This window comes from Schistocerca serialis, chromosome 4 (assembly GCF_023864345.2).
Source record: "Schistocerca serialis cubense isolate TAMUIC-IGC-003099 chromosome 4, iqSchSeri2.2, whole genome shotgun sequence".
Lineage (NCBI taxonomy): Eukaryota > Metazoa > Arthropoda > Insecta > Orthoptera > Acrididae > Schistocerca > Schistocerca serialis.
This window is the reverse complement of record NC_064641.1, coordinates 70,580,846-70,603,569: the sequence shown is the minus strand read 5'-3', so window position 1 is coordinate 70,603,569 and position 22,724 is coordinate 70,580,846. Positions and strand designations below refer to the sequence as shown.

Here is a 22,724-nt window from a genome sequence, read left to right as displayed (position 1 = left end):
CTCACCTCACAGAAGCCACTGATTGCACATATTGGATGTGTAACTTTAAGCACTTCTGAAGACTACCTGTAGGAAAGCCTGTAGTGTCTGTCTTGCTAATCATCCAGGCCAGGTAATAACAATACAAGTCATTGCTTTGTTCAACATTGCCTTTAACAAAGTTGCATCTTTAAATAATACGATCAAGGACTTTATAGACACAGGAATCGAGCCATTAAATTCACGGATATTCAGTGCTGAACACTTTGTACTGTCACTAATAACAGATGACGCCATCAATGTAATTCCATCAGAAACTGATGCTCTGCCTGGGATATCAGCAAACCCAATTGCAGAATTTGATTCACTACCAAAGCCTTCATCTATATCTATAATTACCTCTACTTTACCTCGTTACTACAAGTAATCTCTACCAGGGCCTTTACCTAACACTGTACTAATTACATTTTATCTCCACTGCCCCAAGTAGAACTTGGTGCTTTATCAGTGTCCTCACCCATCTCTAACTTTACATATACCTCTGCTTCACCTCTGTTATCTGAATCTGTATCTAATAGAGGTCCAAGGAAACGAAGAAATAAGTTGTCATCTATACACATAACCTGTCCACCCATGAAAATAGTTCGAAGGAAAGAGACAGTGAAAAGAGGACAATCAGAGGAAAGAACAAGAAAGAAAAATGAAGAGAGAGAAAAAATTAAAAGAGACTGCAAAGGTAGAAAAGTGAAAGAAGTTCCTAAACATAAACTTGCGTTCGACGAAAGTTTTGGAATGAAACAAAGAAACGTTCCTTGAAGAGATCACTGAGACTCACCTCCAAACTCACCCATCGAAATTGAGTACGCCGACAGTGGTTCCGATTATGTCGATGGAAAAGACTGCATCCATCGTGGTGAATCTGGAAAGGGAGAAATGTGGTATCAGCGTTCGCGCTGTCAAGAATGGGCTCATGCACAGTGTACAGGGATTAAATTAATGAGAAACAAAGGAGAAATATTATATTGTAATTTTCGTGATGAATAGATAAGCACCAATGAGATGTCTTTGTTCTTTAAATAAAATGTTCACTCTGTGATCTTACCCATACCCCAGAGTCATATTACCCTCCTTGAAGGGTAAGTTGATGAATGGTACTATCATTAACCAAGAGAGGTCTATCTAAAACAATTTTAGTCCTAGGAAGCGTTTAAGAGATTGAATCTAAAGGGGATACACGAAGTAATAATTTTTTCCACAAATAAACTATTTGACTTCAAAGTAAAAGTCAAAAGTATCATAATATCACTTAATTTCGTCAACTTACTCGACTTTTTCCTACCTTGGGATAACTTTGGTTCTGTAAAAGTAAAGCTATCTATCCTGGCAGGCACAATTTACCTTCCATCAGATTACTGTTCCTTGGAAAAACATCGTGTAAAATACTGTGCTTTATCCCTCTCTTCATTATCAAACAAAGGCTCAACCATACTTGAAAACTTAATCAGTAGATCACTTTCTACATCGACTCAGAGTAATTTTCGTGTACCTTTAGGTATGATATCCAGTGAACTGACTTTAAGGAACCTTGTACACAGTTTACTTGACCATCGATGGCCTAGAAGTGATCGTTGTTACAGTGTTGGTTCTCTGGCCATAAAAGCAAGATGGAATTATGTTCCATCCAGTTGTAGTATATGACTTTCCAAGTCAGCTTTGGTGTGATGTGCAACCAGAAAATCTAAATCAAGTATACTTCTACTGCCAACAACAGGAAGAACTCCTGCAATGATTTGTAAGTTACTTCCCCACCACTTGGATTTCCAGTATTGCAAAACCAAGTGAGTGGAACATTATCCTCACCTGTATCACTTAACCTTCAGTGTGGTGGACTCAGTTTTACTTCACCAAGTACACTTTCTTGCCAAAGTTACTTACGACCCTCTATCTACTAAAAATCTGCTTAATTTTCCTTTCAAGTAGGTGGGCGGAAAGAAGTCTACCAATAATCCCACGAAACAGTGCCCCGTGGTAACACTTACTAGGGGTGTTGTACAGTGGCCACACTACCCCCTACCAGTGATGGATATGGATACAGCAGAAGGCAGCTTATGGATACAAGAAAATCTTTATTGTTTTTTATTGACATTCATTCAGTCTTCGACAAACTTCGATGCTGCTAGGGTCAATATGTGGCTAGTGTAACAAATACGCTGGCACAGCATCTCAACGTTTCTCGACAGCCCAGCACCACTCCTGTCAGTGGTACCAAGCACCTACTGACACCATCTGCATTGTGTCAGTAGATGTCTCGAGTAACCAGATGTAGCAGGCTGGTCGTAGCATTAGCAGCTGTCACAGTGAATATGGCACGCTACCTCTTGTGCCAGTGACAAAAGATCATGTTTTACACATAACAACATCAGCTGGATTAATATTAGTTAAAGATAAATCATAACATTAAATTCTCCATGATTTCAGAAATATTACACAGTTTTGGAATCAGTATGAAAATTATTTTATTATGCGACGATTCCACATTATATCTCAGTCTATAAATTTCATTTATTTATTTGGTAAAATGGTTGACCAGTTTGTGGGAATAAAACTGCAGTGAATTATAGTTGATAGTACTGTAATATACATTCAAACAAATTTAATATGGAACCCAAAAAAAGTTAATAGAGATACAAATTAAATTTAGCCTTCAGGCGGCTTAATTTTGTTATTAAATACATGTTTATAATTTGTTTCGAGTCGTCACATTCCTTAAGCTTGAGAAAGAGATTGGGATGTCTAAAAACTTTTCAGAGAGACGTCAAACGTTGATGTATTGGTAGCTCACTTAGATCTGGAAATACTTTCAATTTTTGTGAATTCCAGTCAAATGTAGGTTGGCAACCTAGCAACAGAAGTGAAGTTATGGAATAGAGACCTGGAATCTACTGAAACTACTAAATTCATCACGTTTCACTGATAAAACGCGCAAGTTGTAATTGTGGCAGTTTATATTGAGTAGGATATCAGGCTTTTTTTCTATCAACCCTAAGCGTGGGTAAAGCAACTCCTAGGAGGCGTGCGCTGGCCAGGGGCAACCATCGCGCCAGTTGGGCGCGGGCTGTGTTTCTGGGAGCTGGACTGCCACCACCCCGAGGTGACAGAAGTCAGGGGGTACCTCCTAATAGTGAGTCCGACCTCCTTTTGCCCGGCGCAGTGCAAGTGAGGCAACTCGAAGTGGCATCGACTCAACAAGTCGCTGGAAGTCTCCTCCAGAAATATTGGACCATGCTGCGTCTATAGCCGTCCATAACTTCGAAAGCGTTGCCAGTGAAGGCTTCTGTGCATGAACTGACCTCTCGATTACGTCCCATAAATGTTCCGTGGGATTCATGTCGGGCGATCTGGGTGGCCAAACCATTTGCTCAAATTGTCCAGAATGTTCTTCAAGCCAGTTGCGAACAACCGTGGCCCAGTGACGTGACGCATTGTTATCCATAAAAATTTCATCTTGTGTGGGAACATCAAGTCCACGAGTGGTTGCAAATGGTCTTCAAGTAGCCGAACACTACCTGTCCCCAGGCAGTGTTCGGCTCAGTTGGACCAGAGGCACAGTGCGTTCCATGTAAACACAGCCCACAGCAGCCACCAGCCTGTACAGTGCCTTGTTGACAACTTGGGTCTACGGCTTCGTCGGGTCCGCCCCTGGAGAGGAGCTGCAGGCGATCGTGCTGTTAGCAAAGGCACTCGCGTCCATCTTCTGCTGCCATAGACCATCAACGCCAAATTTCACCGCACTGCCCTAACGGATACGTTCATCGGACGTCCCACATTGATTTCTAATATTATTGGTGGTAGTGGTGCAGCTCTACGCAAACGTCGTTGCTCTAGGTCGTTAAGTGAAGGCCGTCGGCCACTGCGTTGTCCTTGGTGAGAGGTGACGCCTGAAATTTGGTTTTCTCGGGACCCACTTGAACTGTGGATCTCGGAATACTGAAATGGAATGTCCCATGCATCTAGCTCCAACTACTTTTCCGCGCTCAAAGTGCGATAATTCCCGTCGTGCGGTCATAATCACGTCGGAAACATTTTCGCCTGAATCATCTGAGCACAAATCTCCTCCACTAATTCGCTACTCTTTTATACCTTGTGTACGCGATACTGTCACCATCTGTATACGTGCATATTCCTCTCCCATCACATTTGTCGTCTCAGTGTATAGTTCCAACGGTGTTGCAGCTACCATAAATCGCACCACTGAACGTTATAACAACGACTGAAGGCAGCTGTAATTTGGGCGATGTCCTCAAGCTCTAACGGATACGTTCCATTTACGGTAGTAAATCAGTTGGAAAGTCCAGAATTCCAGGAACACGAGAGAGGATTAGACTTACCAAGTTGTATTATCAACTAAAGGGCTAAAGTTGTATTTTAGTGCTCAAACAGAGGGGTACAACTAATTCGATTCCATGTGGGGGAGTTCATAAGAAAGCACTGACTGCAGTTGATGGCTTTTGGTGATATGTGTACATCGGTGGATTTCTCGCCTATTTCAGATTCGTCAGCATAAAAATTCAAGACTCCCTGTAAACACTATGTCCTTTTCAGTAATAATTAATGTTGTCAATTTAAAGTACGTATTTTCCACCCTTGTGGTACGCTTTTATTGACCCACGTCTCAGGGATGCTCGAATACATCATCATCTTTTCACGGATTCATTTTAATTCTTCAATATTTCGCTTATAGGAGCAGAAATTCAGTGTAAAGTAACCACAGAACAATTTGGTCTCATTAGTTAACCAATGGGACCATGTGCACCCATCGGCCTATCCTTACTGACTTTCTTTTGATCGACACATCTTTCAACACTTACATTAGTGATGCCGTCGCGCTGACAAATCTGAAACAAACGGGTCGTTATAGATAGATTCAATCATACACTCAACAGTTGAATTTAGAAATCACATGAAGAAAAAAAAAGACCCTGCTTCGTTATACCCACGCTCACTTGATGATGCTCTTTAAATGAAAATACGCATAGTAAGAAATGTTCTGCTGTAGTGGAGCAAAACTCTGCAGTCATTTTATTACAAAGGGAGCTATACAGCAGCTGTAGAATAAAACCTCTACATAAGACTTGGCCTTCTTTAGGACTTCCTTTTGTAATACAGTCCAGACTGCACAATTATCAAATAAAGGAAACTGGTTTCAGTCTTTCAGAATGTCTAAATAAGAAGCAGGTAGGCCAACGTTTATTTGAAAATATTGACGTTTGCAATATATTTTGAAATAGTCTGTGAAATACGATCGTTGAACTGTTCTAGATCCAGGTGGCTTGACTTTGTCTCTTTTCTAGTCACCTTGGTTCAGCAGAAGGTTAGGCAAATTCTTAACCATCTCAACAGGTCTGGTTCATGAAGACAAGGGGGAATTCTTGAAAAATTTGTCACTTCTCTAAATAGTGTAGCCCGAGGAATAAGAGTGGTAAGCTCGTGTAATGTTTATCATCCTTTAACAGATCTTTTGGGAGCAATTTTATGTATGAGTCATAGCTTTTGGTCTCACACTTTTTTCTGAAATGTATTTTGTGTTCCAAGTCAAATAAACCATGTAAATTAATTTGTATAGCATAGGTACATATATCTGGAAGTAAGAATAAAGTAGAAGCTTATTTTTCCTGGAAGTTAGATACACTATTATGTTTAAAGCTGACTTCTAACAAAGATGCTGCTGTTTTAATAATGATTATCAAAAATTTCAGTAATTAATTCATGGTTTTTCTTTATAACACTCTTTAATTTTCAAATTTAAGTCGTAAGAATTGTCTACTTTTTAGTTAAATATGTTTTAAGACAAACAAAATTTCAACCATCTATCTTTAATAGTTTTTAACTAACGTGCACTAGAAAATCAAAAAAGAATGAACTTCCTGGAAATTCAAGGTAAATTTTGTGTCTCCGCCTGCCATGCATAACACTAACGCATCCCAGGTCGATATTCATCTTGTTTCAGGTGTTGTTTTCCCTCCATTTTCTTTTTCAGGTTTTATATACTTGCTTCTTTGGTGGCTTCCAACACTGTTTTCTCTGCTTGGAATAGTCTCCTAAACTATTTATGAGGAACTGGTATTATAAAAATAATTAAATTTTGAATTGGTTTGTTTAAACGGTGTGCTACTCGCTTTTTATTAGCAGAATACGAGAAACTGGACGATTATAGTCCATTTTACGTACCCCAAGTAATTTCCATGCTTCACACTTTCGCAGAAAATGAACAGAATAACGAACTGCATGTTTGCGTAATTACTATGAAACCAGTTCTCAATTACACATCCAAAAACCAAAGATTCCTGATTAAGTTCTTAACCACTATCGACCGCGGCCGACATCATATCTGTCCTCCGAGTCTACCGATCAAGCTATCACATTTTTAAACCAGACATTGCTAATTAATTAATGATTGATACCGACCGCGGCAGACTATTTGTCTGTCCTCCGAGACTGCTGAACCAGCTCTTTTAATTACAAACCAGGGATTGTTAATTAAGCCATAATTGATACCAACGATGGCACATATGTCATTCCGCCGAGACTCTGATTTTAGAGCCGAAGCACTTCGCCCGCCATCCTATTTAGGCGCGATCCGAAGATCGAAATGCTTCGTCTGACTTCTCGTCTACAATTTGTTTATTATTCTCCTGGTAATTGACGCTTTAGGTATAATGGAATGATAGCATGCTACTGAGAGTTGCTTTTATATGAAATGTAAGTAAATTCATTGTTTAGTTTTTCTAATGTTAATAACATAAGTTTATCATTTTGGCGCGCTACCTCCGAACGCAGCAGCCACTAATTGCGGAGGAGAACCATAATTTAGGTTATCTTCCTCACGATACACGCACAAAATACACCATCTGTCACCGTTTCCTCAGAACACATTAAGTCATCTTCCCACTGCTGTCTTCTCAACTGTTCTAAGAGGACCTTCTTGTTGCTGAATTTGATGGCTGTAAGGCCAAAAATGTTACACCAGCACATCTATTTTCAAGGTAGTTAGTCCTGCCAGAAAAGATTTTGGTATCTGTTCCCGTATACAGTTATTAAAACACTCATTTGAGTTTTCAGTCCTACCATGTTACTACGTGTCTAATAATCTTGTGTCACTAAGCCATTAGAGACTAAAAAGTCACAAAAAACAGGAAAGTGAGAGCAGAATTCTGTTTTTATCACAGCTGTATGAGTAACTTTTGGGCTTCATCACGTGTGTAGAAATATTTAAATTCCTCTCTCTTCGGTACAGAATTTTTTGGACAAAAAATAAAAAATCGATTTTTTGACACATATTCACGTACTAGTCCCCTTAAGAAAGCAGACTACGCAACTGGCTTTCGCCAGTGAGTATAATGTCAATGGTGGAACGATTATGTTCTCAAAAAATCGTTTTGAATGTGGACCCCAAGCACCAGAAGTTATGTGCAGTTCCCCTTCTTTACTGCAGTAATAATATCAGCTATGAAGCCACGTGTTCCTTAGCCTGAAAGCATTAATCCATACAGTAGTGGCTGCAGGACGGGAAGAGATAGCGGAGGGACTGCTTGGGCTCAGTTGACATTCTACGGTGGCAGCCAAGAGGGCCGCGCAGGAGTCGACGCGATGCTGGCGCCTCTAGTGGCGGTTCTGGCGCTCATCGGCGCGGCGTCGACATCAGCTCAGGTCCCGCGCATCGTCGGCGGCACCAACGTGTCAATCGAAGAGGTCCCGTGGCAGGTGTCCGTCCAGAAAGGAGGCAGTCACTACTGTGGTGGTTCCATCATCAGCAAGTCATGGGTGCTCACCGCAGCCCACTGCATCTTTGTGACATACAGTTACCAGATTCGCGCCGGCACCGCCAACTTGGAACAAGGCCAACTATACTCTGTCGTAAGGAAAACGATACACGAGAAGTACAACGTGCTGGCGTACGACTGTGACGTGGCGGTCTTGAAAATACGAGGAGAGTTTCAGCTGGGAGAGAAAGTCAAGGTATGGGGTTACAGAATTACCTGTGTATAGCTTATCGATTAGAATGGTAAACAGTTGGATAGATAACCTTCACTCACAGGAAGAAAAACATCCATTTCTCACATTTGTTGCATCAATAACTTCCCCATCAACCAACCCCATTGGGCCAAGCAGATGGAAGTCGGAAGGTGGGAGATCCGAGCTATAGAGTGGACGAGGAAGAACCTTTCAATAAAATTTTGTGAGAGAAGACTTGTCTGACGCCTTACGCTGTCATGCAGAAGGAGAAATTCGTTTCCATTTTTGTGCTGATGAACGCGGTGAAGTCATTTCTTTAATTTCCTGAGGGTAAGAGAATACGCTTCAGACTTGATCGTCGCACTATGAGGCAAGACATCAGAAAGAATAACCACTTCCGAATCCTAGAAGAGCGTCGCCATGACTTTACCGACCGAGGGTGGCGCTTTGAACTTTTTCTTCGGAGGAGAGATAGTGTGACGCCACGCCGTGGATTGCCGTTTTGTTTACGGTTCGAAGCGGTGAACTCATGTTTCATCGCCTGTGACGACATTTGGCAAAATATGCCACGATCAGTCTCGTAACGCGCAAGCAATTCAGCACAGGCGGTCCTTCGTTGCCCTTTATGTCCTTTTGTTAGATAGCCAGGAACCCAGCGGGCGCACATGCTAGAGTTCAAATGGCTCTGAGCACTACGGGACTCAACTTCTGAGGTCATCAGCCCCTAGAACGTAGAACTACTTAAACCTAACTAACCTAAGGACATCACACACATCCATGCCCGAGGCAGGATTCGAACCTGCGACCGTAGCGGTCGCGCGGTGCCAGACTGTAGCGCCTAGAACCGCCCGGCCACCCTGGCCGGCACATGCTAGAATACCCCAGCTGATGGACGCCTGTGTCACTACTGCCCACAGAGACGTCCGCTTGTGCAGCGAAGTGTTTGGCGGTGATCCGCCGATCACCTCGAATTAGACTGTCCGCACGTTCCAGCACTGCAGGAGTCACAGCTGCGTGCGGGCGGCCGGCACGCGAAACATCGGACAGCTTTGCGCGACCTTTCTGTGATTATGACAGACACTTCTCACTAGGACTCAGCGTGCCGGGCCTCTGTACACATTCCGGGAGCGTCTACGAATATCTGTCATGCTGTGGTTTCCCAGCAAAAGAAACTCAGTGGCAACTCTCTGCTTGGAACGCACTGCTAAAACGAAACTAGTCTTCTCCTAATCTATTTTTGATTTCCCTTCTTTCTTTCTTTTAAATTTTATTTTACCAGGTACTGTCACATTGCTGATGAATATGATACTGTGCTGGCTGTACCGCACTTTTACATCCCCTCGCCGTTTAGTTCTTTGGATGCGCAAAAATTATGTCCTTTTAAAAACCTGATTTAACTTTCAAATTTTGAAACATTTCACCATGAGCTTGGACAGTTCTTGTTCCGCTCTTTGGCTCATGTTCGCAAAAACTGAACAGTCACGTCATCAGTATCTGAGCATTTATTCCTTCATAGATCGTGCAAAACGTCTCGAAATTCAGAAATAAGTGTTGAATGTCGCCTATAATCTTCTTAAACTGTGTCCTCATTTTCAATCCGTCAAACTTTTTCTGTGCAGTTATGAAACCTCTTCAAGTACTGTTTCCATCTTCTTACCTATTTTCTGCTTCTGTTACCAGTTTACTTTTATCATCTCTATTCGATGTCCTTCTTGTTCTGTTCCTCATACAATGGTTGATTATTATTTGTGTACGATGTCTATGGTATATTATTTTAATTTTTTCGTTAGCGCGTCACTTGTGTTGACTATCTATTGTCCCCTAATTTTCCTACATTCATGTAGACTTTCGACATTTTTCGTTTTATTTGTTTCTTTACGAATTCCATTGTATCATCTATTACCTATAGCTGCTTCTTTGTATGTTTTTTTTCCAGTCCTAGAACATTTTATGTTGTATTTAACACGGCTCTTTCAAGGCCATTCCGTTTGATCTTTGACGCTAGTGCCACCTTGAACTTTCCTTCTGTATTCGTCACGTGGTCAGGCTGCGTGTTTCATTCCTTCAGCTTTTTTAGGTTCCAATAGTTCAGCTGCTTCCTCTTAAACTTCTTTACTTTTAGTTGGCACTTCGCTACCTGTGTAGTAATATGCAGGAAAACAATACACGTCTCAAGGAAAACAAGAGAAGAATGGCACCGCCCAAGAGCGCCTTCTAGAATATGAATTCTATTTAATAAGCACATCTGGTTCCACGCTAAGATAATGTCTGTAAAGACCACCACATGTAGTGTTCTCACGTAATGCCGTGACACCTAAATGTTAGCAAAGCAGGAGAATGCTCGCCCCGAAGTTACGGAAATATGGTTGTGAAGGACATTTACACAAAATACGAATGAGATAATTCTACAAGAAATTGAAGAAAAGAAAGAATTACTGAATGCACTCGTAATAGGTCAACAGAAAGCAAAACTGACTGCACCCTTAATTAGACATCATATTCTTTTACACAATATTTTCGAGAGCAAGATCGTTGGGAAGAAAACGAGAAGACGACCGAGAACATCCCGTTTAAAGAAAAACATAATCAGTGAGATAGGATGTTCTTCACAAATGGAGATGAAGAAGGCTGCTGAAGAGAGGAAGTTACGCCTTCTTTTGCAAAAGGAAACAGAAGAAGAGGAAGAAAAAGAAGGTAGTTCAGTGGTATTAGGTAAAGCTTACTATAAATGTCAGCTCCTGGGTAACTGATGAAGTCCTTAACTCGACTCCGAAAACTTTGTGTCAGGTAAGTATATTCAAAGTTAAATATTTATTGATCACTTGTTATCTTCGACGTGTTGCTCGATCTCGAGATGTTCTTGTCGGCTAACTTGTGCCAACTAAAGGGATCTATTGATCTGATTCCCATGACGTTTCGTTTGTCAAGGCTGAACCGTTCAGTTATTTTCTATTCCCTACTTCCAGCGACGATTGCACTCCAGTTTCCCGCAGTGATAGAATTCTGTTTCCCTTTTACGTCGCATTACTGCAGCTATTAATGTTGTTGTGATCATGTCAACTGGTAGCATCACAAGTCCCTCGATTTTCGCTTTTAAGTATGACTACTGGAGGCGTCTTTAAGTTCCTCCTTGACGAAGGCTGTCTGTGTGTCAACCCCAACAGAAAGGAAAGCTGATTCTGCATTGTGAGCGAGACAGGGAGGTCAGATTGGCGTACCCTTATTTTGGCGTACCCTCCTTCCTCTGAAACTTGCGTGCGTATTTCATAAACCTTCAACTCCTACGTGGGTCTCCTACCGCCTCATGAAACACGTAACATTCATCCAGAAGTGGCAAACACGTGAGAAAGCTAGCACTCCGCATGCAGTGTTTTGTTCGTGTCTGTGAAAGACCGTGAGCTCGACTTGTTCTCGTCATTTGAAAGGAGATGCATGCCAGATAATGTTGCGACCCGTGCCGTAGGTGCTTCCCTGGTAGCTGATACGTCCATCCTGCTGCCAAGGCGCCTTCCACCGGAACACTAAGTGCCAAGTTATTCCGCTGTGTCCTGATACACTGGAGACGAAGTCAGTTTACTTTCTCAAGTCAGGTTTACAGTTACCACTGTCTGATAGCATATTTTATATTTCAGTTTTGTTTTTAGGGTTCCGTTCCTCAAGCGGTAAAAACTGAATCTTTATAAGATCACTTTGTTTTCTGTCTGTCCGACTGTTAAGACGTATCAAGCTGAAATTTGTGCCAGATGCTAAGCTCAACAGTCTCTTGCCGGTGTAGAAAACGTAAGCTTTTAACTCGATGCAATCAAAAGATACAGCCATTATTACCACATATTTTGATACTCGCAAACTCACTCATCAAAAACTATAGGGTACTTCACGTTTATCTAGAATCAAAATTTGCCAAGAATGAAAGTTGAACTGTACAACAAAACGAAAAAATTCGAAAACTGTGGATTTGTAATCATATCACATGAAAAAAATATTCGTTTTTTCATTTATTGTCTGACTTCAAGCTTGAAATAGAAACGTTCTCAAACTTTTGGAATCCCTGGGATTGATACCTTGCCAGTATAAATGTCGATGACAGGCAAAGATCGTCGACATTCTTGATTACCGAAATGGATGAATTGTCTGTATACATCTTAAGTTTGTACGGTACCCTCAGAGCGCCCGTCCAATCATTCTTATTTTTCCTGACACTCTACCTTCTCTCTAAAGATGAAATTTGGGGTTCAGCTCGAATATTTAAGCACTGTAATCCAATCGATCCTCCTCTTTTTTTTTTTTTTTTTTTTTAATACAAAATGCTTTGTCCTTTCATTGTGGAAAGGGCCTACCGAAACACCCGATTTTAAAGTGTTACCAGAGTGTGAGAAGATGCTATTCCATCAAATGTTTCACTGAGACCTGCATTCTGTTTTTTATTGGTCAAAACTAATAATTACCAGCCACCGAAGTTTCTGTCGACAACGAAGATTGTGGTGCCTCCCAGGCGTGAATGGCGTTACTGTGTGCACACTGATCAGCCAGAACGTTATGACCGCCGCCATACACTATCGATGTAAATCCGTCCAGGCGATAGCAGCTTCACCTGGCGAGGAATGATTGCTAGTTAGACACACGCATCATGCCTCCAGTATCCGTGAGCGTGCTGGTTATGCGTGGCAGACTGTGATGAGCCGGAGGCTCGGCACTAGCATTTCGGATACTGCACGACTTCTCGGATATTCGAGGAGTACTGTTTGTGAGTGTCTTCAACATGAGGCGAAACGAAGGTAAAACCACGTCCATACGTCATGGGGTTGTGCTGCCACCCCTTATTACAGATGTCAGATGTCATAGAGTGGGCAGACTGGTAAAACAGGACAGGACGCGAACTGTGGCAGGACTAATATCAGACTTTAAGGCTGGGAAGAGTGAAAGTGTGTGTGAACACACAGTGCTCCGAAAACGCCTAAAATGTGCCTCTGGCCGACGATCCATGTATGTGTCAATGTTAACACCACACCACGTCATCTATAACAGAAGTTGCCATGTAACCATCGGTACTAGACATTGGCGTAGTGGCAGGGCTTTGCGTGGCCTACTGATTCCCAATACCTTCTTCATCGTGCCGATGGGAGCGCGCGAGTTGGTCGTCTTCCAAGGGAACAGCTCGTTGACACCTGCACTGCAGAACCGAATCAAGCCGGCGACGGCTCCACTGTGCTTTGCAGAATATTCACATGGACATCCATAGGTCCATTGGGGCTCGTGCAAGGCACCATGACGGCCAAGGAGTATCGTACATTGCTTGCAGATCACATATACTCCTTCATGACGATCATGTTTCCCAGCGGCAGTGGCATTTTTCAACAAGATAATGCGCCATGTCACAAGGGCTGGATGTGATGGTTTTGAGGAACACAGTGACGAGTTTCAGTTGCTGTGCTGGCTACCAAACCCGCCATATCTGAAACCTATCGAACACATCTGCAATGTGACTCAACGTGGTTCATAGCTCATCGCCCTCTCCCTGGAATTAACGGCAACTAGGAGACTAGTGTGTGCAGATATGGCGCTAGCTCTCTCCTGCGACCTACCAAGGCCTCATTCTTCCATGCTACGATGCGTCCGTGATAGATGTGGTCATACCGGCTTTTACTTAGCTGGTCATAATGTTCTGGGTGATCAATGTATATTTTACACTAGCAAGATTACAAATTATCTGTGAAGATTGCAAACAAAAGAGTTGTGCTGATACATTAGAAAATTAAAATGAATGTGTATTTATAAAAGGGTACTAGTAAACTGTCTGTTTGATGGAGTGGCTGAATGCAATTACAAAAGAAAAACGGAATGCTGATTGTGGACACAACTGCGCGAGTGACCACGTGGTTTGAGGCGTCTAACAACCCTACCACAACAAAGGTCAAAATTTAATAATGATTGTAGTGTTGCTCACGCTGCTAAATACTGCATTTTCGGGCAACAACAAAGTTATTATGTGGCAGGTGTCATTAGAGCACAGTTAATAAAGACATTTCACGTAATAATGAATAAACTAAATGTTTCCCACGCTGGTCTCGTTGTAAAATGATGGCTCAATCGTCGAAAATCTAGGTGGTGATGATTCCAAGCTCGGATGCAAAGAGGCCTAGGTTTTATTCTGCTATATTCAAAAGTTTTATAGATGTGTTTCACAAACCATTCTTGAAGATTACACTTTTGCAGGACAATGGTGATGTAAAAAAGTAATCAGCACTCCGAATATAAGTTACACTTCCTTTTTATTACTTTTGCTGCAATATCACGTAACACACAAAACATTACTTCACAATACAAAACATACTTGAAAACATCTTCCTCACTGTTGAAGTTCACATTTTATAAGCTGACTACAATATGCGTCTTCTCCACATGACGTCCAAGACATGACTTTTTCAAGGTCCTACTCTCACTGACTAATAATCGCTTACGCGCCCAAAAATCAGAGTTACAAGTACGTCAAAGATCATAGTGACAAAAGAAAGAATACGCATAAGAATAATATCATTGCAATACAAACATATCGATGTATCAAAGTACCTCTACATTAATGAAATCAAATCTGAATGTTGTCTTTGAAATATGTAAACTACTTTACAGAAACACAGTAGGATATTACTGGTATCGAGAGGTTCAGATGAGGTGCCGTAATGGTTACGTAATTCAAGTACCATTACAGGCGCCATGTCAGGGATTGCACAGCCCCTTCCGCCGGAGGTTCGAGTGCTCCCTCGGGTATGGGTGTGTGTGTCGTTAGCATAAGTTAGTTTAAGTAGTGTGTAAGTATAGACACTGATGACCTCAGCAGTTTCGTCGCTTAGGAATTCACGAACACATTTGAACATTTGTGGAGACCAACCACTAGGTTAGACAGGGGGAGGTATCACGTGCTGTGACTCATCACTGCATGAAGAATCGAACTGCTTTATAGACCAATTGTAGCTTCGTCGACTCCTGTCATGATGAAAAGTGGAACAGTGAAAATACAGGGTGATTCAAAAAGAATACCACAACTTTAAAAATGTGTATTTAATGAAAGAAACATAATATAACCTTCTGTTATACATCATTACAAAGAGTATTTAAAAAGGTTTTTTTTTCACTCAAAAACAAGTTCAGAGATGTTCAATATGGCCCCCTCCAGACACACGAGCAATATCAACCCGATACTCCAACTCGTTCCACACTCTCTGTAGCATATCAGGCGTAACAGTTTGGATAGCTGCTGTTATTTCTCGTTTCAAATCATCAATGGTGGCTGGGAGAGGTGGCCGAAACACCATATCCTTAACATACCCCCATAAGAAAAAATCGCAGGGGGTAAGATCAGGGCTTCTTGGAGGCCAGTGATGAAGTGCTCTGTCACGGGCTGCCTGGCGGCCGATCCACCGCCTCGGGTAGTTGACGTTCAGGTAGTTACGGACAGATAAGTGCCAATGTGGTGGCGCTACATCCTGCTGAAATATGAATTGTTGTGCTTCTTGTTCGAGCTGAGGGAACAGCCAATTCTCTAACATCTCCAGATACTGTAGTCCAGTTACAGTAGCACCTTCGAAGAAAAAGGGACCAAAAACTTTATTGGCTGAAATGGCACAGAAAACGTTCACCTTAGGCGAGTCACGTTCATACTGAGTTGTTTCCCGCAGATTCTCAGTGCCCCATATACAGACATTGTGACGGTTGACTTTCCCGTTAGTGTGGAAAGTTGCTTCATCACTAAACACAATCTTTGAAACGAAAGATTCATCTGTTTCCATTTGAGCAAGGATAAAATCACAGAAATCGATTCTTTTAATCTTATCAGCTGCAGACAGTGCTTGAACCAATTTCAGACGATAAGGTTTCATAACTAACCTTTTTCGTAGGACTCTCCATACAGTTGATTGTGGAATTTGCAGCTCTCTGCGAGTCGATTTTCCTGGGCTGCGAACAAATGCTTGCTGGATGCGTGCTACATTTTCATCACTCGTTCTCGGCCGTCCAGAACTTTTCCCTTTGCACAAACACCCATTCTCTGTAAACTGTTTATACCAACGTTTAATACACCACCTATCAGGAGGTTTAACACCATACTTCGTTCGAAATGCACGCTGAACAACTGTCGTCGATTCACTTCTGCCGTACTCAATAACACAAAAAGCTTTCTGTTGAGCGATCGCCATCTTAGCATCAACTGACGCTGACGCCTAGTCAACAGCGCCTCAAGCGAACAAATGTACAACTAAATGAAACTTTATAGCTCCCTTAATTCGCCGACAGATAGTACTTAGCTCTGCCTTTTGTCGTTGCAGAGTTTTAAATTCCTAAAGTTGTGGTATTCTTTTTGAATCACCCTGTAGATTAATATCGGCTCTCGACGGTGCTGTGCTTAAAGTACTAGATACCTTTGAGAGGAACTTGACTCAGATCTCTGGACAAACACACAGTTCTATGTTTTCCGAAATAATGTAAGAGGAATTCTGAAATGATTGATTTCCAGCTCCATCCATGTCCAATTAGAGCTGTTACTTTGTCTCTGAGGACCTTGTTCTTTGTTAGCTGGAACAGAAGCTCTCGATAGTATCTGTGAAATACCCTACAATAGGTGCTTATGGTAGGCTCATTCGACAGTACCATTGCTAACAGTGTACAAGGGCTTGTAACTCTCAAGAAACTGTGGTGACAGAATGCCTCATGCCACCAGCCCCTCCAACGGAACCTGCTGACAAGTCATGGTAATATATGCATGCCATTTCTGGAACAAAGAGAACATTTTTTATCAAATGTCCTAATATAAATAAAGATTTTAGCTTTGTCCTTTCCCCATTTAAAAATTTATCTATATCCATGAACGAAATTTTCATTTTAATAAAAAATAATTTTTTAAAATAAACTTCAGTATTCAAAAACCAAAATTTAAAAAATGCAAATATTCTAATATTTATTCAAATTCAGTAACATGAGCTGATTAATCTAGATTTTGTTTTTTACCTCGATAAATAAAATTTAATCTAATGATTTCCAGTAATTTATCTTCATCTTATGAAAAGATTTTAGTATGATGATCTGGAAGAGTAATAAAACTTTTTCACTATATTTAGTTCAAAATAGCTTTTGTAATATTCTAAGATATGTTTCTTTTCAGCTCTGTTAATTTAGTATACATTTGTGTACAGCCATTACTATAACTGTTAAGTTCACTTGCTAGATTTTCAACACTACCATTCATGTTCATTTTGTTTTGCTTCAATTTACATAGAAAAAAGTCACATTTTCAAATATTTGAAATTTCAAATGTTAAAAAGTTGAAAATACTTTATTTTCGAAATTGAAAAGGATTTAAAAAGGATTCCTGCCTCGTTGTTGCACCACTCAAAACACATCGTGCGTGCAATAACGCCAACACAGCTCCGCGTCATGTTTACTCTGTCTGGCCTACTAGCTGCCGACTATCACTACACACCGCCAGCGGCCCCAGACTTCATCGCCCAACCGCGCCTTTACTGAATTTTAACAAAATTCCTCTTTTTTACGACGAAGACTAATACTAGCGAAGCACTGTTTTCTGGCATTGCTGCTTTCTTACAGACAACCACATTATCTGTGAACACTCTTAAAAAGCTTCTGATGCTTTCTACTTAATCATTCATGTACACTGTAAACAGTAACGGACCTATCACATTTTCTTGGGGTACCATGGATATTATCTTTACAAGTGTCGACTTTGTCCCGTTAAGAGTGACTTGTGTTCTATCTCCAAGGAAGCCTTGAATCCAGTCGCAGAGCTGGTCCGATATTCGATGAGGTCGTAGTGGAACGGAGAATAGTACTGTTTGGCAACGCTATAGAATGATTTCAATCAATTTCACCGCCGTCAGGCCCCAGAAAGTGGTACCCACGCCCTACTATGGAATGCCGACATGAAATGTAGTGCACTTGCCAAGCTTTATTTCTGAAGAGAAACGGAGGAAAAGAAAACTTCAGGCCATGGTATAAAGATCCTACAACAGATTATTGGAATTCAAAGGTACTGTTCCTATCAGTAGACTTGGAATGACTTCTACTTGAAAACTAAGTACAACTACCCTCCTCTAAAATATAATCGTTCAGCCGATGCCATTCCATTCCAACGAACCAGTAAACAAACGAAGCACAATAGCTTTCCCTACAAAACTTATTCAAACTGTATTCACTTTCCCATAGAAAGAATACGAACGCTCCCCAGATGTGGTCAGGAACGGAAAAAAAATCACCTATAATACTCAATAGTATGAAGTTCAAAGCCCCAAAAACTTACAGAAATTTATTTTATTACTCTATAATCCGACGAAAATCTTATTACATTTTCATCCCGTCCGACTCAGATAGGGAAAGTTATTTGACAGATTTGATGGTACAGTGGTTGAGTGACAGACAACGAATCCAAACGTTCGAGTTTCGATTCCCGGTAGTCGTAAGATTTTTATCTGTCTAATCGATTCTTTCAAATGATAAATGTCATTTCCACCATTTTTGGTGTCCACATTAAACAGCACGTCCTCTTCTAAGTGGTTAGGTAAGTCACTTCAAAGGTCGGAGAAAAGAAATTGGCAACCATTTCCAACAGCACTGTGCCTAGTAAAGAACTATAGATTTGACGCCAACCTTCAATTTGATGACGGCATTACCTTTCATCTGCACGCCATCTACAGGACTGACACGTAGGGTGTTGCAGAACATTTTTAGTTTCCGCCTTGCAAGTCAGCCTTCGACTTTAAGCAGTTCTCTCGTGCTTGGCTGCGGCTTTCATGATGTGTTTACCAGTTATAGTGGCTTGCAAGAAAGGAGGCGCGTGCGTGACGCTTCGTGGTCAGCGACTTTTCTATTACCCACAGCACTTGCTCTAGCCGTTTCCTACATTGTTAACTAGAGACGCCCGGATAGGTGCCACATTGGGAACCTCCGATCAAACTCTCGCAGGAAAAATTATATGCTGAGGAGACTATTGCTGTCCCTTGTTAACGCAATACTTGTTGAGTTTCCTTTACGGCACGAACAATTAACATTACAGTATGGCTGTGCTCCACATTTAGACCGGCATATGTATATTTTTTTAATTATAATTCATTTTATTGCTTCTGTAATACTCCGTTACATGTCTGTGTTACATGCAATATATGAATGCGAATATGTACAACCGTCGGCTGTACAACGGAATGACGACAGTGAAAATTTGTGCCGGACCAGGACTAAACCCGGATTTCCTGTTTTACGCGAACGTTCACCTTAGCCGCTTTGTTTTCTCTGTACGACTCACAGTCAGTCACAAACTTTCATATCGTCGTTGATGCGTTCTACTTTAGTATCCCTCACTTCTATGTCTTACACATCGCCATAACTGTTTGTTTGTTTGTTTTTCTCTACAACTTACGATAATGCGTTACGCTATTCTAGACAGTGAATGGTTGCTTTGTACTGGTAACACAACTTTTGTTGATCGCCCCCTTGCAACAAACGACGTATCCCGCTAATTGATAAAGTCTATCAACTAAAATTCGTTTAAATTACGCTTACGGAAAAATTTAGTTTACTTAGTGTATCATTTGACATCTTGTTTTACTTTCTTTCCTCTAAATTTAAGCTCAGTAGCTTTACGGTTGTTTCTCTACCATGTTCCAGCGCATTCTTCAAAGTTACCACGCAGGCTTCAACATTTAATCCATTTAAATATGCACTTTTAGGTTTCCAGCTTCCACCCTAAGCAAAACGCTGATCAGCTATTCCCTACATGTGTATCACGCACTATGTAATTTCCGTGCAATGGGAGGACATTTCATTTTATCTGAAAGTCACTACCTGGTAACGGCAGATAAATGCGATATTGAAGTGACTGTCTTGTTAAGAAGTGCGATTCAGTGCATGTTTGTCCGGACCAACACTTCTAAACAATACAGGCACTGTAATGTTACATCTAATTACCTCCTTTTTGGTGAACTACAGATGGAATACGTTGTCAACGAATAACATAGTCTCTACCCCCCACGGTTTAATACACTATCTGATCAGAAGTATCCGGACACCCCCAAAAACATACGTTTTTCATAGTAGGTGCATTGTGCTGCCACCTCCTGCCAGGTACTCCATATCAACGAACTCAGTAGTTATTAGACATCGTGAGAGAGCAGAATGGGGCGCTCCGTGGAACTCATGGACTTCGAACGTGGTCAAGTGATTGGGTGTCACTTGTGTCATACGTCTGTACACGAGATATCCATAGTCCTAAGCATCCGTAGGTCCACTGTTTCTGATGTGATAGTGAAGTGGAAACTTGAAAGGACACATACAGCAGAACAGCGTACAGGCTGACCTCGACTGTTGACTGACAGAGACCGCCAACAGTTTAAGAGTGTTGTAATGTGTAAAAGGCAGACACCTATCCAGACCATCACAAAGAAATTACAAACTGCATCAGGATCCACTGCAAGTACCACGACAATTAGGTAGGAGGTGATAAAACTTGGCTTTATGGTCAAGCAGCTGCTCATAAGCCACACATCACCCTGTTAAATGCCAAACGATGCCTACCGTGGTGTAAGGAGCGTAAACAATTGACGATTGAACAGTGGAAAAACGTTGTGTGGAGTGACTAATCACGGTACACAATGTGGCGATCCGATGGCAGGGTGTGGGTATGGCGAATGCCCGGTGAACGTCATCTGTCAGCGTGTTCCAACAGTAAAATTCGGAGGCGATGGTGTTATGGTGTGGTCGTGTTTTTCATGGAGGGAGCTTGCACTCCTTGTTGTTTTTCGTGGCGCTATCACAGCAGCAGGCCTACATTGATGTTTTATGCACCTTCCCCCTTTCCACTGTTGAAGAGCAATTCAGGGATGGCGACTGCATCTTTCAACACGATCGAGCACCTGTTCATATGCACTTCCTGTGGCGGAGTGGTTATACGACAATAACATCCCTGTAATGGACTGGCCTGCACAGAGTCCTGACATGAATCCTATAGAACACCTTTGGGATGTTTTGGAACGCCTTCCCAGGTTCGATTCCCGGCGGCGTCAGGGATTTTCTCTGCCTCGTGATGACAGGGTGTTGTGTGCTGTCCTTAGGTTAGTTAGGTTTAAGTAGTTCTAAGTTCTAGGGGACTGATGACCATAGATGTTAAGTCCCATAGTGCTCAGAGCCATTTGAACCATTTTGGAACGCCGACTTCGTCACAGGCCTCACCTCTCCTCAATCCAGCACTCTGTGAAGACTAGGCTGCCATTCTCCAAGAAACCCTCCAGCACCTGATAGTATGTATGCCTGTGAGAGTGGAAGCTGTGATCAAGGCTAAGGGGGGCCAACACCGTATTGAATTTCAGCACAACCGATGGAGGACGCCACGAAATTGTAAGTCATTTTCTGCCAGGTGCCCAGATACTTTTTATCACATAGTGTATTTATGCTTATAATTTCCGTACTGTCTCTTAGCTCGTCCAGGTAGGGTTAGATTAGAACCAATCAGTAAACACATTGAAAAACGCGCTAAACCTCATTTCCACGCAGTAGCATTTTAAGCAAAGGTAGCAGTTTCTTAGATGGAAATAAACGGTCAACTATTGACAAGAGCTTTTCAGAATGAGGTTTTAACTGAGAAATGTGTTATAATAAAAAAGTAATGCTGTGGAACATTTACTTGGTGAAACACACTAAATGCCTCAAACTTAATTTTCTGCTGTTGCTGACTTCCTGTTTTTCTTACAGATAGTGCGTCTGGCGACCTCCCGTCCGCAGGAAGGTGCTTCAGTGCTGGTGTCTGGGTGGGGGGCGACGTCGGAGGGGGGCAGCACATCGAACTTCCTGCTCGCCACCACTGTGAAGGTGGTATCCGTGTACAAGTGCCGGATGTGTTACCCCAGCGTGGGGCTGACGAACGTCATGATGTGCGCCGGGGTGCCCGCTGGCGGCAAGGACTCGTGCCAGGGCGACAGCGGCGGCCCCCTCGTCCACGGCAAGAAACTCGTCGGAGTCGTCTCCTTCGGCAAGGGCTGCGCGCGACCTGGCTATCCGGGCGTCTATGCGGACGTGGTTTCGCTACGCAAGTGGATCACCCAAAAAGCCCGCATCAAGTAACTGTGCAATGCGGTCCACATGGCAGTCGCTTTCGAGCACCAGGCGTACTTCCATATTACGAATATGGTCTTCAGTGTGTCCACAATAAACATGTAGGGAGTTACGTGACTTGGAGTGGCATCGATGCTGAGATTGCTGTAGACAAGCCACAAAAAGGTGGTTTATACACATAAAGCACGTGTGGCTTACGCTACGGGTTCCGTGCTGTCGACACCTCGCATTTGCAATGCTCACTTTGTAGAGGATAATTGGCTGTAACCTGTATCGAACCGAAAATTGCTGTTGGCGACTACGTCCGCAAGATTCTGTAGGACTGGAAAGAAATGAATATGGACCCAAAATTGTTTTGGAACGTTTGAAGAATATATTCGTCGTAGTTCTACTTCAGTATCCCCCATTTTTATGTCTTACACATCGCCATAACTGTTTTTTTTTTTTTCTACATGTTACGATCATGCGTTACACTATTCTGGACAGTGAATGGTTGCTTTACACTGGTAACACATCTTTTGTTGATCACCCCTTGCAACAAACGACGTATCCCGCTAATTGATGAAGTCTATCAACTAAAATTCGTTTAAATTACGCTTACTGAAAATTTACTTAGTGTATCATTTGAT

At 42.0% G+C, this 22,724-nt stretch overlaps 1 protein-coding gene across 1 annotated transcript; it reads left to right on the top strand.

The window, feature by feature from the left end:
- Positions 1-7,626: 7,626 nt before the first annotated feature.
- LOC126474240 (trypsin alpha-3-like) lies at positions 7,627-22,104 on the top strand. The gene is made up of 2 exons (XM_050101704.1): positions 7,627-7,995; positions 21,736-22,104. Exons 1-2 carry the CDS (start codon positions 7,627-7,629, stop codon positions 22,102-22,104), a joined length of 738 nt encoding a protein of 245 aa, XP_049957661.1.
- The last annotated feature ends 620 nt before the right edge of the window (positions 22,105-22,724 follow it).

Bases quoted from the DNA above. Each gene is read 5' to 3' on its own strand.
- LOC126474240 (XM_050101704.1), top strand. From the start codon at position 7,627: ATGCTGGCGCCTCTAGTGGCGGTTCTGGCGCTCATCGGCGCGGCGTCG. The intron at 7,996-21,735 runs GTATGGGGTTAC...TTTTTCTTACAG, and splicing joins AGCTGGGAGAGAAAGTCAAG to ATAGTGCGTCTGGCGACCTC.